This window comes from Dermacentor albipictus, chromosome 1, assembly GCF_038994185.2.
Source record: "Dermacentor albipictus isolate Rhodes 1998 colony chromosome 1, USDA_Dalb.pri_finalv2, whole genome shotgun sequence".
NCBI lineage: Eukaryota > Metazoa > Arthropoda > Arachnida > Ixodida > Ixodidae > Dermacentor > Dermacentor albipictus.
This window is the reverse complement of record NC_091821.1, coordinates 514074176-514095182: the sequence shown is the minus strand read 5'-3', so window position 1 is coordinate 514095182 and position 21007 is coordinate 514074176. Positions and strand designations below refer to the sequence as shown.

Below are 21007 nucleotides of genomic sequence, written 5' to 3'. Positions count from 1 at the left end.
AAACAAACACAGAGAGACAGCGCTGTCTCTTTGTATTGGTTTCTTTCTACGTCCTCGATCAGTCGCACTTACACATTCTATAATGGAGCGGAAAAGGCCAACGTGTGCCAAAGCACCTGAAAATTTTTCCAGCAAATATATTTCCCATTGACAAAGGAAAAAGGTTGTCGCTCACGGTCGCATATTCTGAGTACTATAATATTGAAACGTGTGAGCGGAGTTTGGAACAAAAGGAAAACGAAGCTGGGCTGGTTAGCGTGTGGTGCTGTGAACTGCTTCAGCTGAGCGACACCTTTTCATTCTTAATCTTGCAAAAAAAACGCAATCCATCGTCACAATTGTGGGAGAGGTACGGGGTTAAGCCATCTACTACTTAATGTTACCTGTGCGACACATACCGCCAACGACGGAAGCACAACAGTACGAGCTTCGCCACGACCGTCTACTTGCGGGCTTGGTGAGCCCGAACGGAGAGAAAATGAGCCCGAATGGAGACACCAAGCAACCGTCCGAGGGCGTCTCCATATCACTACAGGGAGCCGCGGACTTTCACAGGAAAACCCGGCGACAATCTGGATTAGTGGCTCAGCCACTATCAGCGCGTGAGCCAATCCAACAGTTGGAGTAGCACGAGCCAGGTATCTAAGGCGGGGTTGTTCCTTGATGTCGCTCCGTTGGTATGCTTTGAGCCACTTTGACCACCTGGGAACTATTTATGCAGCGAATTAAGAAATGCTTTGGAGACCCAGCAACGAAGATGAAACGTTCCGAGCAGACGTTGTCGCAGAGGGCTCAAGTCACCGGGGAGACTTGCAGAACGTGCATTGAAGAGATACTAGAGTTGTGCAAGTCGCTCCACGCCCACATGGCGTAAGAAGACAAGGTAGGCCATATCCTCAAAGGTATTGCCAAGGACGTTTATCACTTCCTTATCACCAACGGAAGACTGGAATCAGTGGCTGACGTTTCACTGTCGAACCTTCGGGGCCCTTAAAACACGTCTCATCACTTCGAAGTGTGGACGTCTAGCCAACGTCGCGACGGTCGCCACCGTCCATGCATGCGATGATTGCCTACCTGCTGACTTTTCCTCCACTATTCGTTTCATTGCACTCGAGGAACTGCGTCGGCATGCTTCTGTTCATGTGCAAGCTAAACACATGGCGTGTGATATACCATCCACAACTATCGATCCTGCAAGTTTCGACGAGCGCAGCAGCACCAGCCGCGGGCCTCGGCTGCGGGATTCACTAGCAATGACCCCTGATGTAGAGTCGCCTTATGCGCCTCGTTACAGTTACAGCTACAACAGCCGACCACCTCCTTTTGTTCCAGAGTGGGCACAGTGTGCCGATTACACTCACAATACCACTACTTTTGGCACGCCGCGTGATGGCCCCCTGTGCTACCAGTGCAGTGTTCGTGGACACAACGCCCGGCTCTGCCCTACGCGATGCCATCCAGTTACATTTTCCGAGCGATCTGCGGCATTCCCACGGCGACGTCAACGGCACGATAATACCTACTAGCCTTCAACTTCAATATCCAACTACCCAGCAGCCCGTGTGCCGGCAAAACGCCCTGGATGAAAACGAATGTGGCATCTGCATTGGAGCCCTGAGCGACTGCGCTAAGTCTGACCCTGCTGATGTCCCTGTCACAAAATCGGAGTGCTCCAAAGTGATTAGTGAGTCTCTTCCCTCGCAGAAACGAAGATTCTTAGTTACATTGTTGTTCAGACACGCCAAAGTATTGGATTTTGCACAGAATATTCTAGGGAGAGTTGTGCCTAAGAAAGAACGAACACTAGACGAAAAGTGCCTAAACTATCAACTAGGTTTATTTCTTTCGAATGTGCATGTACAGACATTGATTACACGTGAGAAAAAAAAGGAAGGGGGGAAGGCGGGGGAGAGGTCAGATCAAGCCTACCTCGTATTAACACAACCTGCGCAGGAAATTGTGTTCAGCATGATATAACGCAACAGAACTGCCACTTACGCAGTCATCGTCTTTTTCCTTGAACGTCACGCAAGAGAAAGTCCGCGACGTCAGTGGCGCAGCTGGTAGGGAGAGCCCGAGTGATAGCGTATCGGGTGGCGTAATCAGTCGCAACGGCTACCCATTTGTTCCCAGAGGATGACGTGGGAAAGGGACCGAGCAGGTCTAATCCAACAGGAAAGAACGGTTCCGCGGGGACGGTGATCGGCTGGAGATGACCGGCAGGTAGCACCTGAGGTGTCTTCCGAAGCTGGCAGGGATCACAGGCAGCAACATAGCGTCGAACGGAGCGAGCGAGACCAGGCCAATAGAAGCGGCGGCGGACGCGGTCGTACGTGCGGGTTACCCCAAGATGTCCTGCAGTGGGTGCGTCATGCATCTCAAAGAGCACAGCCTGTCGTAGATGTTTCGGCACGACAAGAAGAAGATCAGGACCATCAGGGAGGAAGCTCCTTCGGTACAGAATGCCGCCTTGGAGGACATATCGGCGAACGGATGCGTCGGTAGGTGTAGAGCGCAGACGCTCGATGAGTACTCGCAGCGATAGGTCTCGGTACTGCTCATCGGCGATGTTAGCGAAGGCAGACACAGAGAAAATGCCGTCGGCGGTGCTACTGTCGGCGTCGTCAGGCTCGTCTACCGGGTAGCGAGCCAGGCAGTCAGCGTCCGTGTGTAGTCGGCCAGATTTGTAGGTGACAGAGAACGAATATTCTTGGAGGCGTAAGGCCCAGCGCCCAAGTCTTCCTGAAGGGTCTTTCAATGAGCATAACCAACAAAACGCGTGATGGTCTGTGACAACGGAAAAGGATCGGCCATATAAATATGGGCGGAATTTCGCAACCGCCCAAACTAGGGCCAGACACTCACGCTCAGTGATGGAATAGTTGCGCTCCGCGGGTGAGAGGAGCCTGCTGGCGTAAGCGATAACACGGTCGTGGCCACGCTGCCGTTGTGCTAGTACTGCTCCAATTCCGTGACCGCTGGCATCAGTACGGACTTCGGTAGGCGCAGAAGGATCGAAATGGGCCAGAACGGGAGGCGTTGTGAGAAGGTCGATTAGATGAGAGAATGCAGAGGCCTCGTTATCGCCCCACTGGAAAGGAGAGTCTTTTTTCAAAAGGTTGGTTAGTGGTCGTGCTATGGCGGCGAAATTCCTCACGAAACGGCGGAAGTACGAACAAAGGCCGATGAAGCTGCGCACATCCTTGACACACGTCGGAACAGGGAAGTGCGTAACAGCATGGATCTTGCCTGGGTCCGGTTGCACTCCGTTCGCGTCAACGAGATGTCCAAGGACGGTAATCTGGCGACGGCCGAATTGGCACTTCGATGCGTTGAGTTGCAGACCGGCTCGCCGAAAAACGTCCAGGACTGCTGAGAGGCGCTCGAGGTGCGTAGCGAACGTTGGGGAGAATACGATAACGTCGTCCAAGAAGCACAAGCACGTGGACCATTTGAAACCGTGAAGAAGGGAGTCCATCATGCGTTCAAAAGTGGCAGGAGCGTTACATAGGCCGAACGGCATCACCTTGAATTGATAAAGACCATCGAGTGTCACAAAGGCAGTCTTCTCGCGGTCGAGATCGTCCACGGCAATCTGCCAATAGCCGGAGCGAAGGTCAATAGAGGAGAAATAGCGAGCACCGTAGAGGCAGTCAAGGGCGTCATCAATCCGAGGTAGGGGGTACACGTCCTTTTTGGTAACCCTGTTAAGGTGCCGATAATCCACGCAAAAGCGCCATGAGCCATCCTTCTTTTTTACCAGCACAACCGGTGACGCCCAAGGACTACATGACGGTTCAATAATGTTCTTGGCAAGCATTTTGCGAACTTCTGCGTGAATAACTTGACGCTCAGCTGGTGACACTCGATACGGGCGGCGATGAATAGGAGGGGCATCGCCGGTATTAATGCGATGTTTGACAGCTGTAGTTTGGGCTAAAGGACGATCGTTAAAGTAAAAAATATCGTAGTAGGAAAACAGAACGCGGTAGAGTTCACGAGCGTGCTCGGAGGGCAAGTCGGGCGCAATCATTTTCCGTAAGTCAGCGATGGAACAATTTGTCGACTGCGATGGTAGAGAAGTATCGGATGAAGTGTCGTCTACTGCAATGGATGCTACTGAGTGATCCTCGAGCGAACAAAGCTGGGCCAAAGACATCCCACGTGGCAGCACTTGTGTCGTCAAGCCAAAGTTGACCACTGGCAGGCAGACGCAATTCGCCGCAATAGATAAAACTCTATGGGGTACTGTGATCCCGTGTGTAAGGATGACGTCTTGCATAAGAGCCGCGATGTAGTGACCGTCGGGGACTGGTGGGGATGACACTAGGTCAACGTAGGTCAGTGCCGAAGGTGGCAAGCGAACGAAGTCGGTGGAACTGAGGCGACTGGGGTGTGGGTCAGTAGGATCCAGAACAGGCAGGTCAAGGCGGAGAGTACTGGCGGAACAATCGATGAGAGCAGAATGTGCGGAGAGGAAGTCTAAGCCGAGGATGATGTCGTGGGGACAGTGGGCGATGACTGTGAATAGCACGATTGTTGAGCGATCGGCGAAGGAGACGCGGGCGGTACACATACCAATTACGGGGGCTGTTCCGCCATCGGCGACACGGACAACAGGCGTCGTGGCGGGCGTGATAATTTTCTTGAGCCGGTTACGAAGGTCAGCGCTCATTACGGACAAATGCGCCCCAGTGTCTATGAGAGCAGACACGGAAACACCGTCGACGTGCACGTCAAGAAGGTTCAGATGAGTGGGCAAAGTCAGTAGAGGATTTGGCGGCGTAGGGAGCAATGCAGCGTCACCTCGAGGCGCTGCATCGTCTAGTTTTCCGGCTGGGAGCGGCGCCCGAAGGGAGTCGGCGAATAGGAGCGACGGGGCTGGGGAGAGCGAGATTGTCGTCGTTGGGGCGAAGGCGAACGAGAATAGGGGCGGTTCGTTGCAGGAGAATCAGTGGCGGCATTATCGGAGCGTGCGGCATAGGGACGAGAAGGGCCACCTGAGGGGTGAGAGTAGGCAGTATAAGTAGACCGGATCGGGGAACTCCAGCGACTACGACAGTGCCGAGAAATGTGCCCGATTCGATGGCAGTGGAAACAAATAGGCTTGTCGTCAGCAGTGCGCCACTCAGATGGGTTGCGGAAACGTGGTGGGTAAGAAGATGCGGGACGGGGCGAAATCGAAGAAGCCGGGCGAGTATCAGGGCGATGGGCCGGGCGGGTATCAGGGCGATGGGCCGAGCAGATGGTGTGAAGACCCATGTTTTCAAACTCCTGGCGGACAACTGCCTGGATCAGTGAGACCGTGACTGCAGATGTGTTGGTGGGACTGGAGTTGAAGGCAGCCGGATAGGCGGCCTCGATCTCACGCCGGACGATCCTGGTAACATCGGCAGTGTTGTTGGGACGAGGAGCGTCGGCACAGGAAGATGTCGCTGGGGTGTTGGGCAGACGGGCAAACTGCTGGTCAATACGTCGGCTTTTGGCGAGTTCCAGGCGGCTGCACTCTTTGATAACAGCATCCACCGTGGCTACGTTGTTGCAAACGAGCAAGTTGAAGGCGTCATCGGCAATGCCTTTGAGGATGTGGGAAACCTTGTCTGACTCAGTCATGTGGGTGTCAACTTTGCGGCACAGAGCCAAGACGTCCTGAATGTACGTGACATAGGGCTCTGTGGACGTCTGCACACGGCCGGAAAGCGCCTTCTGCGCGGCAAGTTGTTGACCGTAGGGGTTGCCGAACAAGTCTCGCAGCTGTTTCTTAAGTGAATCCCAACTGGTGAGCTCATCTTCGTGCGTGCGATACCAAACTCGAGGTGTGCCACCGAGGTAAAAGACTACGTTGGCGAGCATAATAGTAGGGTCCCACCGGTTATTGCGGCTGACGTGTTCATAGAGGCTGATCCAGTCATCGACGTCTTCCCCATCGTGGCCCGAGAATACGCCAGGATCACGGGTAGCGGAGAGAGTGATGTAGGTCGTCGAAGGGGCAGCAGGTGTCGGAGCCGGCGGAGTCGGGTTGTCGTCGCCGGGAGCCATGAAGGAAGGCTCGACGTACCGTCCACTGCGAAGCTCCGTGACGAGGTACAGGGAACGTCCACCTCCACCAGATATGTTACGTAGGATGACGCAGAGTAAAAGCTATGTACAAATATATTTACAAGGAAAATACGCTGCGCTAGGCCAAGAGGCAACAGCCCGCGCTAGCATCTAATCGTCGTCGTCGTCTTTACACTGCTGGCCTTTCGTGATCGCACATATTGTGCCGTAGCAATATGAAAAGCTTCTAAAAGCTCACGGGCTATTTTATTCTTGCTTCTGCCTAGAATCCAAATTTTGCTGAACAGTGGTCTATATGTTTTACATGCAATGCAATGAGCGTCCAAGTTCCCGCTCATTGCATTCTGTTTTTCCTGTGTTCCAGAATAGCTCGAATGTTTAAACGTTCTTGCACTTTTACCATGGCCATTAAAAGAACTCCTCATTGTAGCTGCATGTTAGTTATTGCTGGAAATTTTGTCGCTCATTCTGCTGCACATATGGCTGTAGGTCACAGTATCTGAACTATACATTAAGTGTAGTTCTAAAATATCACGACCTATTCTACTCTGTGATGCTGGTAGACCAGCGAAGCTGTTTAGCACGACACCGAAGTGACACAGTTTTGAATAAAGGTACGAAGTCATTTATTGTCTTGATGGGTGGTCATCCTGACGAAAGGTACGCACTCTCATTTATTGTCTTGATCGGTGCTCATTATTTCACTCGCAACATCAATCACATTCTTTGATAATGTCAAATCGATGCATGTGCACCGCTCGGTGATCGGTTGGGCCGCATCCGTTTGGCACTGCAAGGGATATGTCCGCAACATGGAAAGTGTGAACCACTCCCTTTTCGGTACCGACACATCCACGTTGAAATCGCTGACAACGACAACAGGGGTAGTGTCATCGTAGATAATTAACGCAAACTCAGTAGCCATAAATCCTATAGGACTATCAGACATTCCATTTTTGCTTGCTTTAGGGGGCATGAGCCATTGCTCACGGAGGTATGAGCCATTGATGATGACACTTTTCGACATGCTGTTCTGTACGTTGTATGCGTGATTAGAAAGAATTTAAGCACAGTTCGGTTCACTTTGCTGTGTGCTTGTAGCCTCTGCCTTGCGACATTGCATTTTTTGCTGACTTACGGGAGCCAGGATGCTTACGGGGGTATGAGCCATTAATGATGATTGTTTTTATTCGCGGGGAACAAAAGTGCAGGGAACCCTAGCCGTATACAGCTTCGCTCTAAAAAAAATGTTTGTCTCATAAAAACACACAATACCAATACATGCCACCTGTCCATTGCACTAACTTCATATACAGAAGTTGTGAGAAATTCTCCATAATCGGAAATCCGCTAGTCCACACCTTTCAGGGTTGCAAACAATTACAATTTTAGCATCAGCTAGCGTGCTTGAAATTAAGCACGCTTGAAACGTCGTAAGCCAGAGACTGCACCAAGAAACACCAGACAAAAAGCCGGGCCACTATGCTGTTCACCCTATTAAAACAAAAACTCTCCTTTCTTATGCAAGGCCTTTATGAACATTACATATGCTCGAAATTCAGCAAAACCGCCTGCCTTGAAACCAATGTACGAGCGCTTTCAACAAACTGTCTTATAGTAAAAACAGTTCACAAAAATTTATTTACTTACTTTGAGCATCGATAACCGATGACAGCACCATACGGGAAAAAAGGAAAAAATGCCCAGAAGGTAAAGATACACGCCGCGAATCTCCGCCGCATTAACAAAGCGGCCTGAACTCGACGTAAGCATACCTGTCCGCGCTAAGCGCGAGTGTACGCAAACTAGGCTTATGGCCGAAGGAAGCGTTTTTACATTTGTAATTGGGATGAAGTGTAGGACAAGACCAATAGATGGGCCCAAGCAGAAACGGCACGATCGCAGCGCTTTGTGTCCACCTTTTGTGCCCATGTCCTGGCATTGCGCTACACCACATTCCCAGTCTGACCAACACGCCCGCATCGCCACCCCTTTTATACATTCACGGGAGACTTGCACAAAGCCGACCGCCATGTCCTGGCGACGATAGAATCAAGCGATGCTGGTTTTCGGCCTCCATTGTGAGGGATGGGCAGGCTCTTAAAGCCGGAGGCATTGTATACGACTTCCTTAAGGGAGGCTTCCCAAAGGGAGCAATATACAAAGAAAGTTTTTCTCGTTGCCTACTCCGCCGCGGATTCTTCTTTCTTGGTGTTTTAGTTCGTTGTCGGCTCTTCCTAAGCCGCTGCACTGTTCTCGGGCTTCGGTATTCCGGGACTCAAGGCCGCGGATATCAATGATTGGAACCGAATTCATTTGTAGACAGACATTAGCAGTTACACTTAGTATACAGTAAACAAAGAAAGCGAGTTCACATTAACTAATGCGGCAGAGGAAAGGCCTCGCGCCCGTCCGTCGCTCTGATCGGACACTTGGGAGATTAGTCCGTTATCTCTAACGTCCCAGACCTCAGTGCCCACTCAGCCGCGCACATTCTCACCCCCAGCCCCTGGACAATGTGTCAGGGTTCTATATGTCACACCATCGGGGGGCGCCACCAGCTGCCCGTTCCACTTCGCTCCCGACAAAAAAACTCCCCAAATACTCCCTTCTCCAGATACCGCTAATGGTGCGCTGCGCGATTTATGGTGCTCGCAAAAAGCAGTGCGCGAGGAACCCTGCCTTTTCCACCGAACTGCGCCTCACCACCGCCTTCCGAAAGCAGGCTATGCAAGCTTTCTTAGGAAGCAACTCGGGTGCGAGCCAACAGTGCAACATTGCAAGGCAGTAAATCCACAAACACAGAGATAATCCAAGAGAATACAAACGCCCACGCGTTTCACTAAACAAAAAGAATGCATACATGAGTCCACTTTCGCAACGACCTTACTTGCAGTAACTCTACTATTAACAAGTCCCCAGCGCCACCGCTGTTGCGTATTCGACGGCTAGACGCCGAAGGCGGCAGGACGACTGGCCCAAGGAGCAGACGACCCAGGCAGCGCCAGGAAGACAAGCTTCGTTGCCCACCTGCTCCCGCCTTCAGTTGTTCAAGAATCCTCTTGAATGCCTTCCGGAGAGGGTAGCTTTGGCCGAGCTGTAACATTCGCAGTGCTGGTCGCATTCTACGTTGTAATCTTCAATTAAGATTGCACCGCTTTCCACGATATCTTCCTTTCTTTTGCCACTCACTGACTGGCTCCTTAGCGTTCAAAAAGCGCGTCACCGACCGAGTAAAGGTCTTCCTGGCGCTGCGTGGGTCGTCTGTTCCTTGGGCCGGTCATCCTGCTGCCCTCGGCGTCTAGCCGTCGAATACGTAACACCGCGTATGCATGTTTCGTGCTGCTTTATAAAATCCATCAGGTGAAACTTCTCTCTTATTAGTTGGCCCAAAACTTGAGTATCCCTAGGCCATTTGGAGCCAACGTTATTCTTACCTCACTACCACTCTAGAAGCAATTCAGAGCCCACATTTGTTTTCGTCTATTGTAATTTTATTGCAAAAGCAGTTACATGAACGCCTTAGACAAATTTTCGCTCTAGCCTTGATGTTCCTTATACATATGGGTATATATGTATATAAATGAACATAAATAAAATATTCTAACGGCCCATATTAGAACACAGAACCTCTAGCGCACTATATTCTAATCATGTGACCATAAAAGCCTGTCTAGGCAAATGGAACCATCATCATCATTATCATCATCATCAGCCTGGTTACGCCCACTGCAGGGCAAAGGCCTCTCCCATATTTCTCCAACAACCCCGGTCATGTACTAATTGTGGCCACGCCGTGCCTGCAAACTTCTTAATCTCATCCGCCCACCTAACTTTCTGCCGCCCCCTGCTACGCTTCCCTTCCCTTGGGATCCAGTCCGTAACCCTTAATGACCATCGGTTATCTTCCCTCCTCATTACATGCCCTGCCCATGCCCATTTCTTTTTCTTGATTTCAACTAAGATGTCATTAACTCGCGTTTGTTCCCTGACCCAATCTGCTCTTTTCTTATCCCTTAACGTTACACCTATCATTCTTCTTTCCATAGCTCGTTGCGTCGTCCTCAATTTGAGTAGAACTCTTTTCGTAAGCCTCCAGGTTTCTGCCCCATAGGTGAGTACTGGTAAGACACAGCTATTATATACTTTACTCTTGAGGGATAATGGCAACCTGCTGTTCATGATCTGAGAATGCCTGCCAAACGCACCCCAGCCCATTCTTATTCTCCTGATTATTTCCGTCTCATGATCCGGATCCGCCGTCACTACCTGCCCCAAGTAGGTGTATTCCCTTATGACTTCCAGTGCCTCGCTGCCTATTGTAAATTGCTGTTCTCTTCCGAGACTGTTAAACATTACTTTAGTTTTCTGCAGATTCATTTTTAGACCCACTCTTCTGCTTTGCCTCTCCAGGTCAGTGAGCATGCATTGCAATTGGTCCCCTGAGTTACTAAGCAAGGCAATATCATCAGCGAATCGCAAGTTACTGAGGTACTCTCCATTAACTTTTACCCCCAATTCTTCCCACTCCAGGCCTCTGAATACCTCCTGTAAACATGCTGTGAATAGCATTGGAGATATCGTATCTCCCTGCCTGACGCCTTTCTTGATAGGGATTTTGTTGCTTTCTTTGTGGAGGACTACGGTGGCTGTGGAGCCGCTATAGATATCTTCCAGTATTTTTACATATGGTTCATCTACACCCTGATTCCGTAATGCCTCCATGACTGCTGAGGTTTCGACAGAATCAAACGCTTTCTCGTAATCAATGAAAGCTATATATAAGGGTTGGTTATATTCCGCACATTTCTCTATCACCTGATTGATAGTGTGAATATGATCTATTGTTGAGTAGCCTTTACGGAATCCTGCCTGGTCCTTTGCTTGACAGAAGTCTAAGGTATTCCTGATTCTATTTGCGATTACCTTAGTAAATAGTTTGTAGGCAACGGACAGTAAGCTGATCGGTCTATAATTTTTCAAGTCTTTGGCATCTCCTTTCTTATGAATTAGGATTATGTTAGCGTTCTTCCAAGATTCCGGTACGCTCGAGGTCATGAGGCATTGCGTATATAGGGTGGCCAGTTTCTCTAGAACAATCTGTCCACCATCCTTCAACAAATCTGCTGTTACCTGATCCTCCCCAGCTGCCTTCCCCCTTTGCATATCTCCCAAGGCTTTCTTTACTTCTTCCGGCGTTACCTTTGGGATTTCGAATTCCTCTAGACTATTTTCCCGTCCATTATCGTCGTGGGTGCCACTGGTACTGTATAAATCTCTATAGAACTCCTCAGCCACTTGAACTATCTCATCCATATTGGTAATGATATTGCCGGCTTTGTCTCTTAACGCATACATCTGATTCTTGCCGATTCCTAGTTTCTTCTTCACTGTTTTTAGGCTTCCTCCGTTCCTGAGAGCATGTTCAATTCTATCCATATTATACTTCCTTATGTCAGCTGTCTTACGCTTCTTGATTAACTTCGAAAGTTCTGCCAGTTCTATTCTAGCTGTAGGGTTAGAGGCTTTCATACATTGGCGTTTCTTGATCAGATCTTTCGTCTCCTGCGATAGTTTGCTGGTATCCTGCCTAATGGAGTTACCACCGACTTCCATTGCACACTCCTTAATGATGGCCACAAGATTGTCGTTCATTGTTTCAACACTAAGGCCCTCTTCCTGAGTTAAAGCTGAATACCTGTTCTGTAGCTTGATCTGGAATTCTTCTATTTTCCCTCTTACCGCTAACTCATTAATTGGCTTCTTAGGTACTAGTTTCTTCCGTTCCCTCCTCAGGTCTAGGCTAATTCGAGTTCTTACCATTCTGTGGTCACTGCAGCGGACTTTGCCGAGCACGTCCACATCTTGTATGATGCCAGGGTTAGCGCAGAGTATGAGGTCTATTTCATTTCTAGTCTCACCGTTCGGGCTCCTCCACGTCCACTTTCGGCTATCCCGCTTGCGGAAGAAGGTATTCATTATCCTCATATTATTCTGTTCCGCAAATTCTACTAATAACTCTCCCCTGCTATTCCTAGCGCCTATGCCATATTCCCCCACTGCCTTGTCTCCAGCCTGCTTTTTGCCTACCTTGGCATTAAAGTCGCCCATTAGTATAGTGTATTTAGTTTTCACTCTACCCATCGCCGATTCCACGTCTTCATAGAAGCTTTCGACTTCCTGGTCATCATGACTGGATGTAGGGGCGTAGACTTGCACAATCTTCATTTTGTACCTCTTATTAAGTTTCACAACAAGACCTGCCACCCTCTCGTTAATGCTATAGAATTCCTGTATGTTACCAGCTATATTCTTATTAATCAGGAATCCGACTCCTAGTTCTCTTCTCTCCGCTAAGCCCCGGTAGCACAGGACGTGCCCGCTTTTTAGCACTGTATATGCTTCTTTTGGCCTCCTAACTTCACTGAGCCCTATGATATCCCATTTAGTGCCCTCTAATTCCTCCAATAGCACTGCTAGACTCGCCTCACTAGATAACGTTCTAGCGTTAAACGTTGCCAGGTTCATATTCCATTGGCGGCCTGTCCGGAGCCAGTGATTCTTAGCACCCTCTGCTGCGTTGCAGGTCTGACCGCCGCCGTGGTCAGTTGCTTCGCGGCTGCTGGGGACTGAGGGCCGGGGTTTGATTGTTGTGTTCATATAGGAGGTTGTGGCCAAGTACTGCACCAGGGTGGCCAATCCTGCTCTGGTGAGGGAGTGCGTTACCGGTTCTGGTCACCGGGAACCATCATCATCACCATAAGCAGCAGCAGCAGCAGCCTGCTTTTTCTTTCCCTTGCAGAAAGGAGTGATCTCCAATTACCCCTGTCTTGCGCTAGCTAATTCCAACTTTCGCCTGCAAGTTTTCCAATTTTACCACCCACATCATTTTCTGTCATCCTCGAATACGCTTTTCTTCCCGCGGGAAACATTTTGTAACTCTAATTATCCACTGGTTATCCACCTCACGCATTACGTGTGACCATCCCAGCTTCATTCCCTTGTCGGCGCTCCCCGTTTGCTCTCACACCACTCCCTTCCTGTCTGTTAAAACTACGCCTAAAAATTTTCGTTGCATAGCTTTTATCGAGGTCCTTGTTCATTCTCGAGCTTTTTATTAACCTCTAAGTTTCTGCACCACAAGTTAGTACCGGCAGAATGCAAGGATTTAAGACTTTTCTTTTTAACGACAGTGGTTTTTTCCCAGTCAGGATTTTGCTGCGCCGGCCGTAGGCATTCCAACCCATCTTTATTGTTCAGTCAATTTCCTTCTCCTGATCAGGGTCCCCTGTGAGTGATTGATCTAGATAAAGATACCCTTCCACAGACTGTAGAAGCTTACTGGGGATCACAAATCCTTCTTTCCTTTCCAGACTGTCAAACTTTACCTTTGTCTTCTGCACATTCATCTTATTCCGTTGGCAACTAATAAGCAGTCGTAACAGAAGACGCTTCAGAATTTCGCGCTTACAAAAGAATTGTTCCGTAGCTGCCAGCTAGAAGTTGCCTTGCTTTCTGCGTTGCGGTAATACGTCGCAGCTGTTTATAGTTGGACCATCGTTCGAAGAGTTGTGATTATTTTTGCGCCCCTACAATTCGTGGATCATATCTGTTATCGAGGATGGGCCAAGAAATGGGCGTATTATTTCAGGTTATAAATGCCCGATGCGTGCCCGAGGCAGCCCGTGCCTGATCACGCCACGCTGCATGTGGCGCATTCTTGGAGCTGATACGCTCTTTTCTACATCTAAGTATACGCTTTCTTATCATCTTTCATGATTCCACAGACTGCCCAAATGCCCGTTGTAGCTGCTGCGCATGACCATTTGCACGAGTTGAGCCTTGTGCCCGTTTTTACTTAGCTTGACAATCAGTACAGCTGACAGGATTTCACACATTATATAGCCACACATTATATAGCTTTAGAGATGCCACACCTTCTTACCATATGACCATCATCATTCACCAGCCTTTTCCTCCCAGTTCTTTTCCACAGTGTAGAGCAGCAGGACAGAGGAAGAGCTGAGATCAGCCTCTCTACCTTTTTGTAAATATTTGTTTTCTCTATCTGCGCCCGTCCCGTTTACTTATTCATTGTTCATGTGTGCTTCACCGCACTGCACTGCCTATATTTAAAAAATGAGCCAACCAGCCAAACCAAATTTTTATTCCAATATATTTCTGAGTCCCTTTTGCTCTAAAGACGCGTGCTAATTTATTGCTCCCTGTTCCTTTTTCTCCTCACTTTGTGACACTTGGCAGATATATGACAGTCCCTGGCCTAGCTTCAAGAAATCCAATCATTTTTCTTTTTATAGGGAGTAGCAGGCGGTGAACAAGCATTCACCTACTGGCTGCCGCTACTTGCTTCCCAGCCTTTGCTGGATATGCTTTGATAAATTTGGATCGCGAAGGTCCATACTGACGCAGGTGACCTTGTCATGGGCTCTGTACCAACCCTACATCAACGTGGACAGCAACGTTATAGGTGTTATCGCGCATGCTTCTTTCTTCTGGTGAAAAAAAAAACTAATCTACCATAAAGAGAGTGCAGCGCTAGCGTACAGTCTGTCGCCAAATTTCACCGCTATCCCTCAGGCAGACCCTTCAATTACGTGTAAGCAACGAACACGGCGCCATCACTACCAAGTCCTGTCTTTCTCGGAAACCGAGGTGCCTCGAACACATTGAGGAGACAATCCCGCAAGCGGCGGGCTGCATGCCTGCAGCCTCGCCGCCACCCCCGGTTCGACCCCCCTTCGCTGACCGCAGGCATCTCTCTCCGCCCCGAGTCCCGCGTGTTACGACCCTGACGGTGTGCAGTAGCCTGTGTCGCAGAGAGAAAAGTGGCATTTCAAAGAGAAAGGTTGTGTGTCTGCTTGCTCCCCCAAGTTCGCGAGGCGCCCTTGTTGCGTGGGAGCCGCTTGGGGCGAGTGTACGCGTGAGCCTTACTTTGCGTCGCGTTTTCTGGCCCACAGTCGCGGGCCGCTCTCGGCCAGAGCTAGTTGTGTAACCAAGTGCGCGGTTAGCTAGCTGAGTCCGCGGTAGAGAACCCCTCTTTTGTTTACATACGTGACGTCGCGCCTTCAGTGAAGACCGCGCTTTTTGCTTTGTTTTGTCCGTCAGAAATCTCACGGGTCGCTGTGGGCTTCAAGAATACTCGTACGCTATCGTTTTAGAACTCTGGCTGTTTTTATAAGGATGTCGATTGCCTCACCCACTACCCGATAGACATCCCGAACGTGTCCTGGGCAGCTCCAGCCTTTCAGTTCTTGTCATCACGAAACTTTTTTGACATTTCTGACGAACAACGCCGTTACGAAGCTCGACACAAAATCAACTGTGTCAATTCACAGGCGCTTGATGCTTCTCGCCACTTTTTTCTATTCCGAGATAACACCTTAGAGAGATCGCAGGGAGAGGCTTTCGTCCTGTAGGTGACATAAGATATGATGATGATGATGATGATGATGATGAAATTTGTCTCACTTTTACTCCTACAGGCGTTCCTCTGGTTGTCCTGCACAGACTTCAGAATGCGCAAATGGCAAGACACATTGACCTGCCACCCCCATACGCCCCAATACGACTCGGAGCGGCCGATTCTCACCTCTCAGTTACTCGTTACGTGGGCTCCCTCGACCTTTATCAAGGCCGTAAATACCCACCTGTTGGCCATGTTCGTGCTCTCGACATCTGATACGAAAGGAACTTGATCATCTCCATTACTTTGCCTGTTTGGCTGGTCATCTCCAGAAAACAATGGAATTGCCACCGCGAAAGACTATGTGGCGTGGTTTGCAATCCGCGTGCTTCCAACCACTGGGGTCTCAGATTTGCAACTCCATCAATACTCCAGCGCGAGGCTACCCGCCAACTTCAAAAATCCTACGCTAGAGACGTGCTTTCGAAGCAATTGTCGATATTCTAAAGTCTAGCTCGCAGCATCAGACGCTGACATCGGCCTGCCATCGACGCACGAATGATTTGATAGAGTGCCCGAACCCAAAGGCTACCAATATACTGGCAGTGAATTTGTGCGTCAAGCACTAGGTTTGCGACACTGCCTTGCCTTTTCAAGTAGATATAATTTAAGTATAAACGCTTCCAGGCATGAGATCGCTGGCTCTTGGCCTTTTTTTCTCCACAAAACCCTACACTGCCGTCTTCCGCGAGCCTCTAATATCGGCCTGAGTACGCTGGATGTGCTACAGCATCACCACGACCATACAGATCAAATAACCTACTCTCTATTTTCTTCTCACAGCTCTACCAGTAGTTTCACCACGATAGACAGCACAGGCCCACCCGGTCTGTACATAGCCAGATTTGTTTCCTTTGTGTCCAGCATCCATGTCGGTCTTCCGCAAAGCTTCACTTCTAGCAGTAGAGTGGCCCATATTGCATGTGCGGCCAAGTGATCAGCGCCGCGCATGGAATCGCTTCATTGATGCCTCGTTCCAATTGGCTTATCCCGTCGCAGACATCCGGCATTCCTAAACCTTAATCGCGTTCCGTACACCTTTTAACAATCTGCCACTGTATGCTGTCCTTCTGACACGCTCGGCAACGCCGAGTGGGTGCTTCCGCCAACGGAGAGTAACATGAGCACGGCGAAGAACTCATACCGAACAAAAAGCAGCTGAAGGGTATCCGAGAAGCAAAAGCACAACGTGCTGCTCCCTCTTTCTTGTGGTGGCCCGTCACATTGTCTCCATGTAGTAAATAGTGCAAATAAACCACCGTCCGCAGCAATATCTAGCCGATCGACAAGACATGGAGGTTGCATGCCAAACATTCGTCTACTTTGTTCCGCTTCTTACATATAAGTGTTATATAATATAATATAATATAATATAATTTAATATAATATAATAAAACATATATAATATAAGTGTTATATTAGTAAAGTAGACCACCTTCGCCATTCTCATGCGAATTTTGCTTATTACCTGCTGCAGGCTGCTACGACTTCTGCAGCTACATGTTTCAGGGTGCTTCCGCCTTGTAAAAAAATGAAAAGAACCAATCCAATAAAATAAAATTTTACTCCTTACCTGGTCAAACCTATTCACGTCATTAGAAAGCAGGTTGACCATTTGTCCGACGGCTGTCTTTGACAGTGCTGCCTGGCTCAAACGCAGTGCCTGAAATAAAAATGTGTTGTTAAGTACTGTACAGATGACTCTCGCCCAGCTACTCTCTCAGGCCTACTAAATGTATTGTGGTGTTTTCGCAGGCAGCACTCATCAACGCGTCAGTACTTATCGACGTTAGGTAGACTGAAAAGGGTGCAAATAAGAATTATAGGCTATTGCAACAACAGTTGTCGACGATGCGTTTCCGTCCAATGCCAAGCCCCCCTCATCATTTGCGCAGTCTGTCAACAGCAGAAACGCTGACAGAACTTCAGTATTTGCCATGTGGTGTTTATTGTAGCTTTAATAACTTGATTTAACAAAGATATTTTGGCACAAGTGAAAGCGAAGACCATTGTCTTTATACCAACCCCACAGCGTAAGACCTATTTATGCGTCCAATCTGCCAGCTTAATCAATCGTCCGTTGGTAGCATGTTTGAGGACGCTAATGTAGCTACGCGTAAGAGCCCACTCACGTGGTAATTTTTTTTATATCTCGCGCGCTTTCTTTCTTGTCTTACAAAAGCGGAACCACAACAGCTATATTCATAGAAAAATATTACTTCGATATTTCACAAAAACCAATTCAACTTCTTCATTAAAACCTAAAGTCATAGTAAAATCATTTAGTTTGCTCGGAGGAGAGTAAACATGCAGTGCTAATGTGTTTGCGTTTTTGTAGCCCAGACGTGCAATTTTTACGCTATAGAAGTGGTTAGCTGAAACACCCTCATCTATACAAAAGCTGTATTAGTTCACTTGCACTGAAAGGTAAATATCCCAACATTAAAAATAAGGTAGATTGAAGAGGCGGGGTTCCGCATATTGAACAGGGTAAACAAATAGGCTACACAATTCTCTAATCGAAATATCAGTTAACCATTTTAGTTTCCCACGTGCAGCACGGTACTGTCAACGTGCAGGGTGTTTTATTTTAATGCGAACAGTTTTCAAAGATTGCCTGAGGCACATAGCACAAATGTTATTGAGCTGCGATACTCGAAACAAGTAATCACTGAATGAATGTGTGGTTTTGTTGGCTCAAGGGCCAGGGATGACCAAAGAGCACCATGCCAGTGTTAATGACTTCGCAGTGGAGTGATGAATTTTATGTAGGTGATGTGACATGGCAAGTCGTTCACATGCGCGCGAACGGACCCCGAGTTCGAGCCTATCGCTGACTGATATAGACCTCAGACTCTACCCAGGTGGCGCACGGAAAAACCCGTCACCAGCGCCCCCATCGCAGCATTGGCGCGAACTTAGTGCAAGAACAGCGGTCCGGCAAGCGAAGGTGCATAGGCCACAATGGACCCTCCTCTTGCGGTTGTGTTGAGGCACGGTTTCCTCACAATAAAGAACCTGGAAAGCTTCTTCTGCCCATCCGCGCTTCGGAAAGGGAGGAAGCTCAGCAGGGCGAAGTACGTGTGCAATATAAAGGAAGTCTCAGGTGTTATTTCGGCGTGCTGCCACTCACAAGTACAGAGAGCATCAGGCTTGTCTATAGGCATGTCAGCATAGAAATCTAAGCATTTCAAATTGGGCAGCACACAGCGTGTGAACATCACGAAAGTAAGCTTCCTACAGTGCCTGCCTCGCATCTTTCTGCCTCGCAGGGCAACACACGCGCACAAATGAATGTAAATAAACGCAACTTTTTTACACACGTGCGTTACTTCGCAATTACTCACCCAGTGCTCCTACAGCTACTGTATTATTCACATTTGAAAAACGCAGTCGAGCAGGCTCAGCACATTGCAGAACGCGCTTGTAATTGTATCGGCGCAGGACATATAAGATAGCGAAACTAGAAATGAGCTCGCAATACAACGATGCTCTGGAAGAGGATTTTGAATTTATAAACGAACCAAATGATTGGTTAAACTGACCTGTCCAATATGTCCGTTCTACTTGTTGAGTCAAGCGGAGGCGGACGTCTGTTAACAGGTGGAAATATCGATGGCACTTACGCAGGGTGGTTCGCAACGTTATTTTTTCTGTTGCTAACGAAGTGGTGACTGCAGATTCTTGAGTTTCGCTTGGTTGCCGCGGTACTACGCCAGGGCTACGCACGTAGCACAATTACAGCAGAACAACATTATCGCACATTCTCATGCGAGCCGCTGTGTTGTGGGGAATGCAAGTAATTCTATTACCCAACATGTTCAACGGCCGGTATCCAGCGCTCTCGCCTTTCCCCTTTATACGATCACATTGGAAATCGGTAAAACGGAACGTTGTTATTCAGTCCTTCACGTTCATGGCAATTTACAACACAACAGTAGCGTCGATTGCGGCGTTTCTTCGTAGCGCGCGGAGCTATCGAGGTTGCCGTCGTTTCCGCGATCAGTCTGACGAGTGAGCCAGCAAGCGCTTTATAGCAGTTCGGCGACGCGTCCGAGCACCGGATAAATTCAGAGCTCTCTGTCTGGGTGTTAAATGCGCAAAACACTGCAATATGGACCAAAATATAGTTGAATCGTTGTTTAGTCGAATAGTCGCTAGCTGCATAGGCAACTTAGTAAGGGAGTCGGTCTTGGCACTACTCAATTACTGCCTCTTCGCACCGGCAGGTGGCGCTAGGCTGACGTCTATTATCGCACCGGTAAGAAAGCTGAGGTGATTCGAGCGCTTACACTTTCCATATTGTACTAAAAAAAGTTATGAGGCTCAAATACACTCATTTTAGCTTTCGCCAGCTCCCCGCGCCGCGATCGGACCCCACCGCGCGTACCGTGTCCGCCGAGTCCGTCTTCACGCTATCGGCGCGTCTAGGCACAGGAATCACGAAGTCTAACGAGGATAAATCACCCTATAATTCAGCTTTCACATCGGTGCTCTTAAATAAAAAAAAATTTCATATCTACAGTGCCAGCACAAGAAGCGATGACCGCCGATGTGACGCGTCATAAACACACGTATATGTGCTATCGCCGAAGGCTCCAAGCACTAGCATGCACTTCTCTGACGAAGACGTATGACTAGATAGATATGTTGACTGAAAGGCATCACTGAACTAAGAAAACGCTGCATATCCATCGCGTGAAGAACAAGATATGGCTATCAAAATCGGCAGTAACAGCCCATACAGCGTCCCGGGTCGGCGGTTCATGTAGGACTTTTTTCGAAGTTAAAATACCAATCACAAGTGAAAATCAATGTTGTGGAACTTCCGAGCATGCTACTGAATACGGAGAGTAAATTTTTCTTTGTAGAACAGGCGTGAGTTTTAGTTGCTGGGAAATAGCGCATCTACCATGTCTGTGCGAGACGTAGCTCTGCGAAACTAAAACTGCTTCTCGATTTTGACATGGCAAATACTCCACTTATATTCTTCTGTTGGCCTGGCGTAGCGGTAGAGTACCGGGCTTCGGGTCTGCATGTCGGATGCTCGAATACGGTTTTTTTTCGTTTCTTTCTATTGCTTTAAAACGCTCTTTGTTGCTTTCTGTATTCAAAAAATATATACTTCCAGGCGCCACGTATTTAACGCGCTAGCGCTGTTTTTCGAACGAGCAGCCAGCGCCTCTTAGTACGCCGCGCCTGCCCAGCGCCCCAGCATCCAGCGCGTGGCGCTGGGCCCATACTCCGGCGCACTAGTTCCCAGTGGCACTGAGTTTTGCAATAGGGGTGCTATTAAATTTAAGGTTACAGGGAAGTGGTCCCTTTCAAAGGGATTATGCATGACATTCCATTCCAAATTAGGCAAAAGAGAAGCAGAGCATATTGCTAGATCTATCAAATATGAGTTGTGTTGGATGCTGTAATAGGTCGGCTCCTTCTTATTAAACAGCAACCACCAGA

The 21007-nt window shown here is 48.7% G+C and overlaps 1 protein-coding gene across 2 annotated transcripts in view; it reads right to left on the bottom strand.

The window, feature by feature from the left end:
- LOC135905985 (ATP-binding cassette sub-family C member 4-like) overlaps positions 1-21007 on the bottom strand; it is a 547697-nt gene that overhangs the window by 389742 nt on the left and 136948 nt on the right. For both annotated transcript variants that reach the window (XM_065437136.2, XM_065437137.2), the window contains exon 5: positions 17121-17210. In XM_065437136.2, the coding sequence (XP_065293208.1) occupies positions 17121-17210 (90 nt within the window). The remainder of the gene's footprint in view (positions 1-17120; positions 17211-21007) is intronic.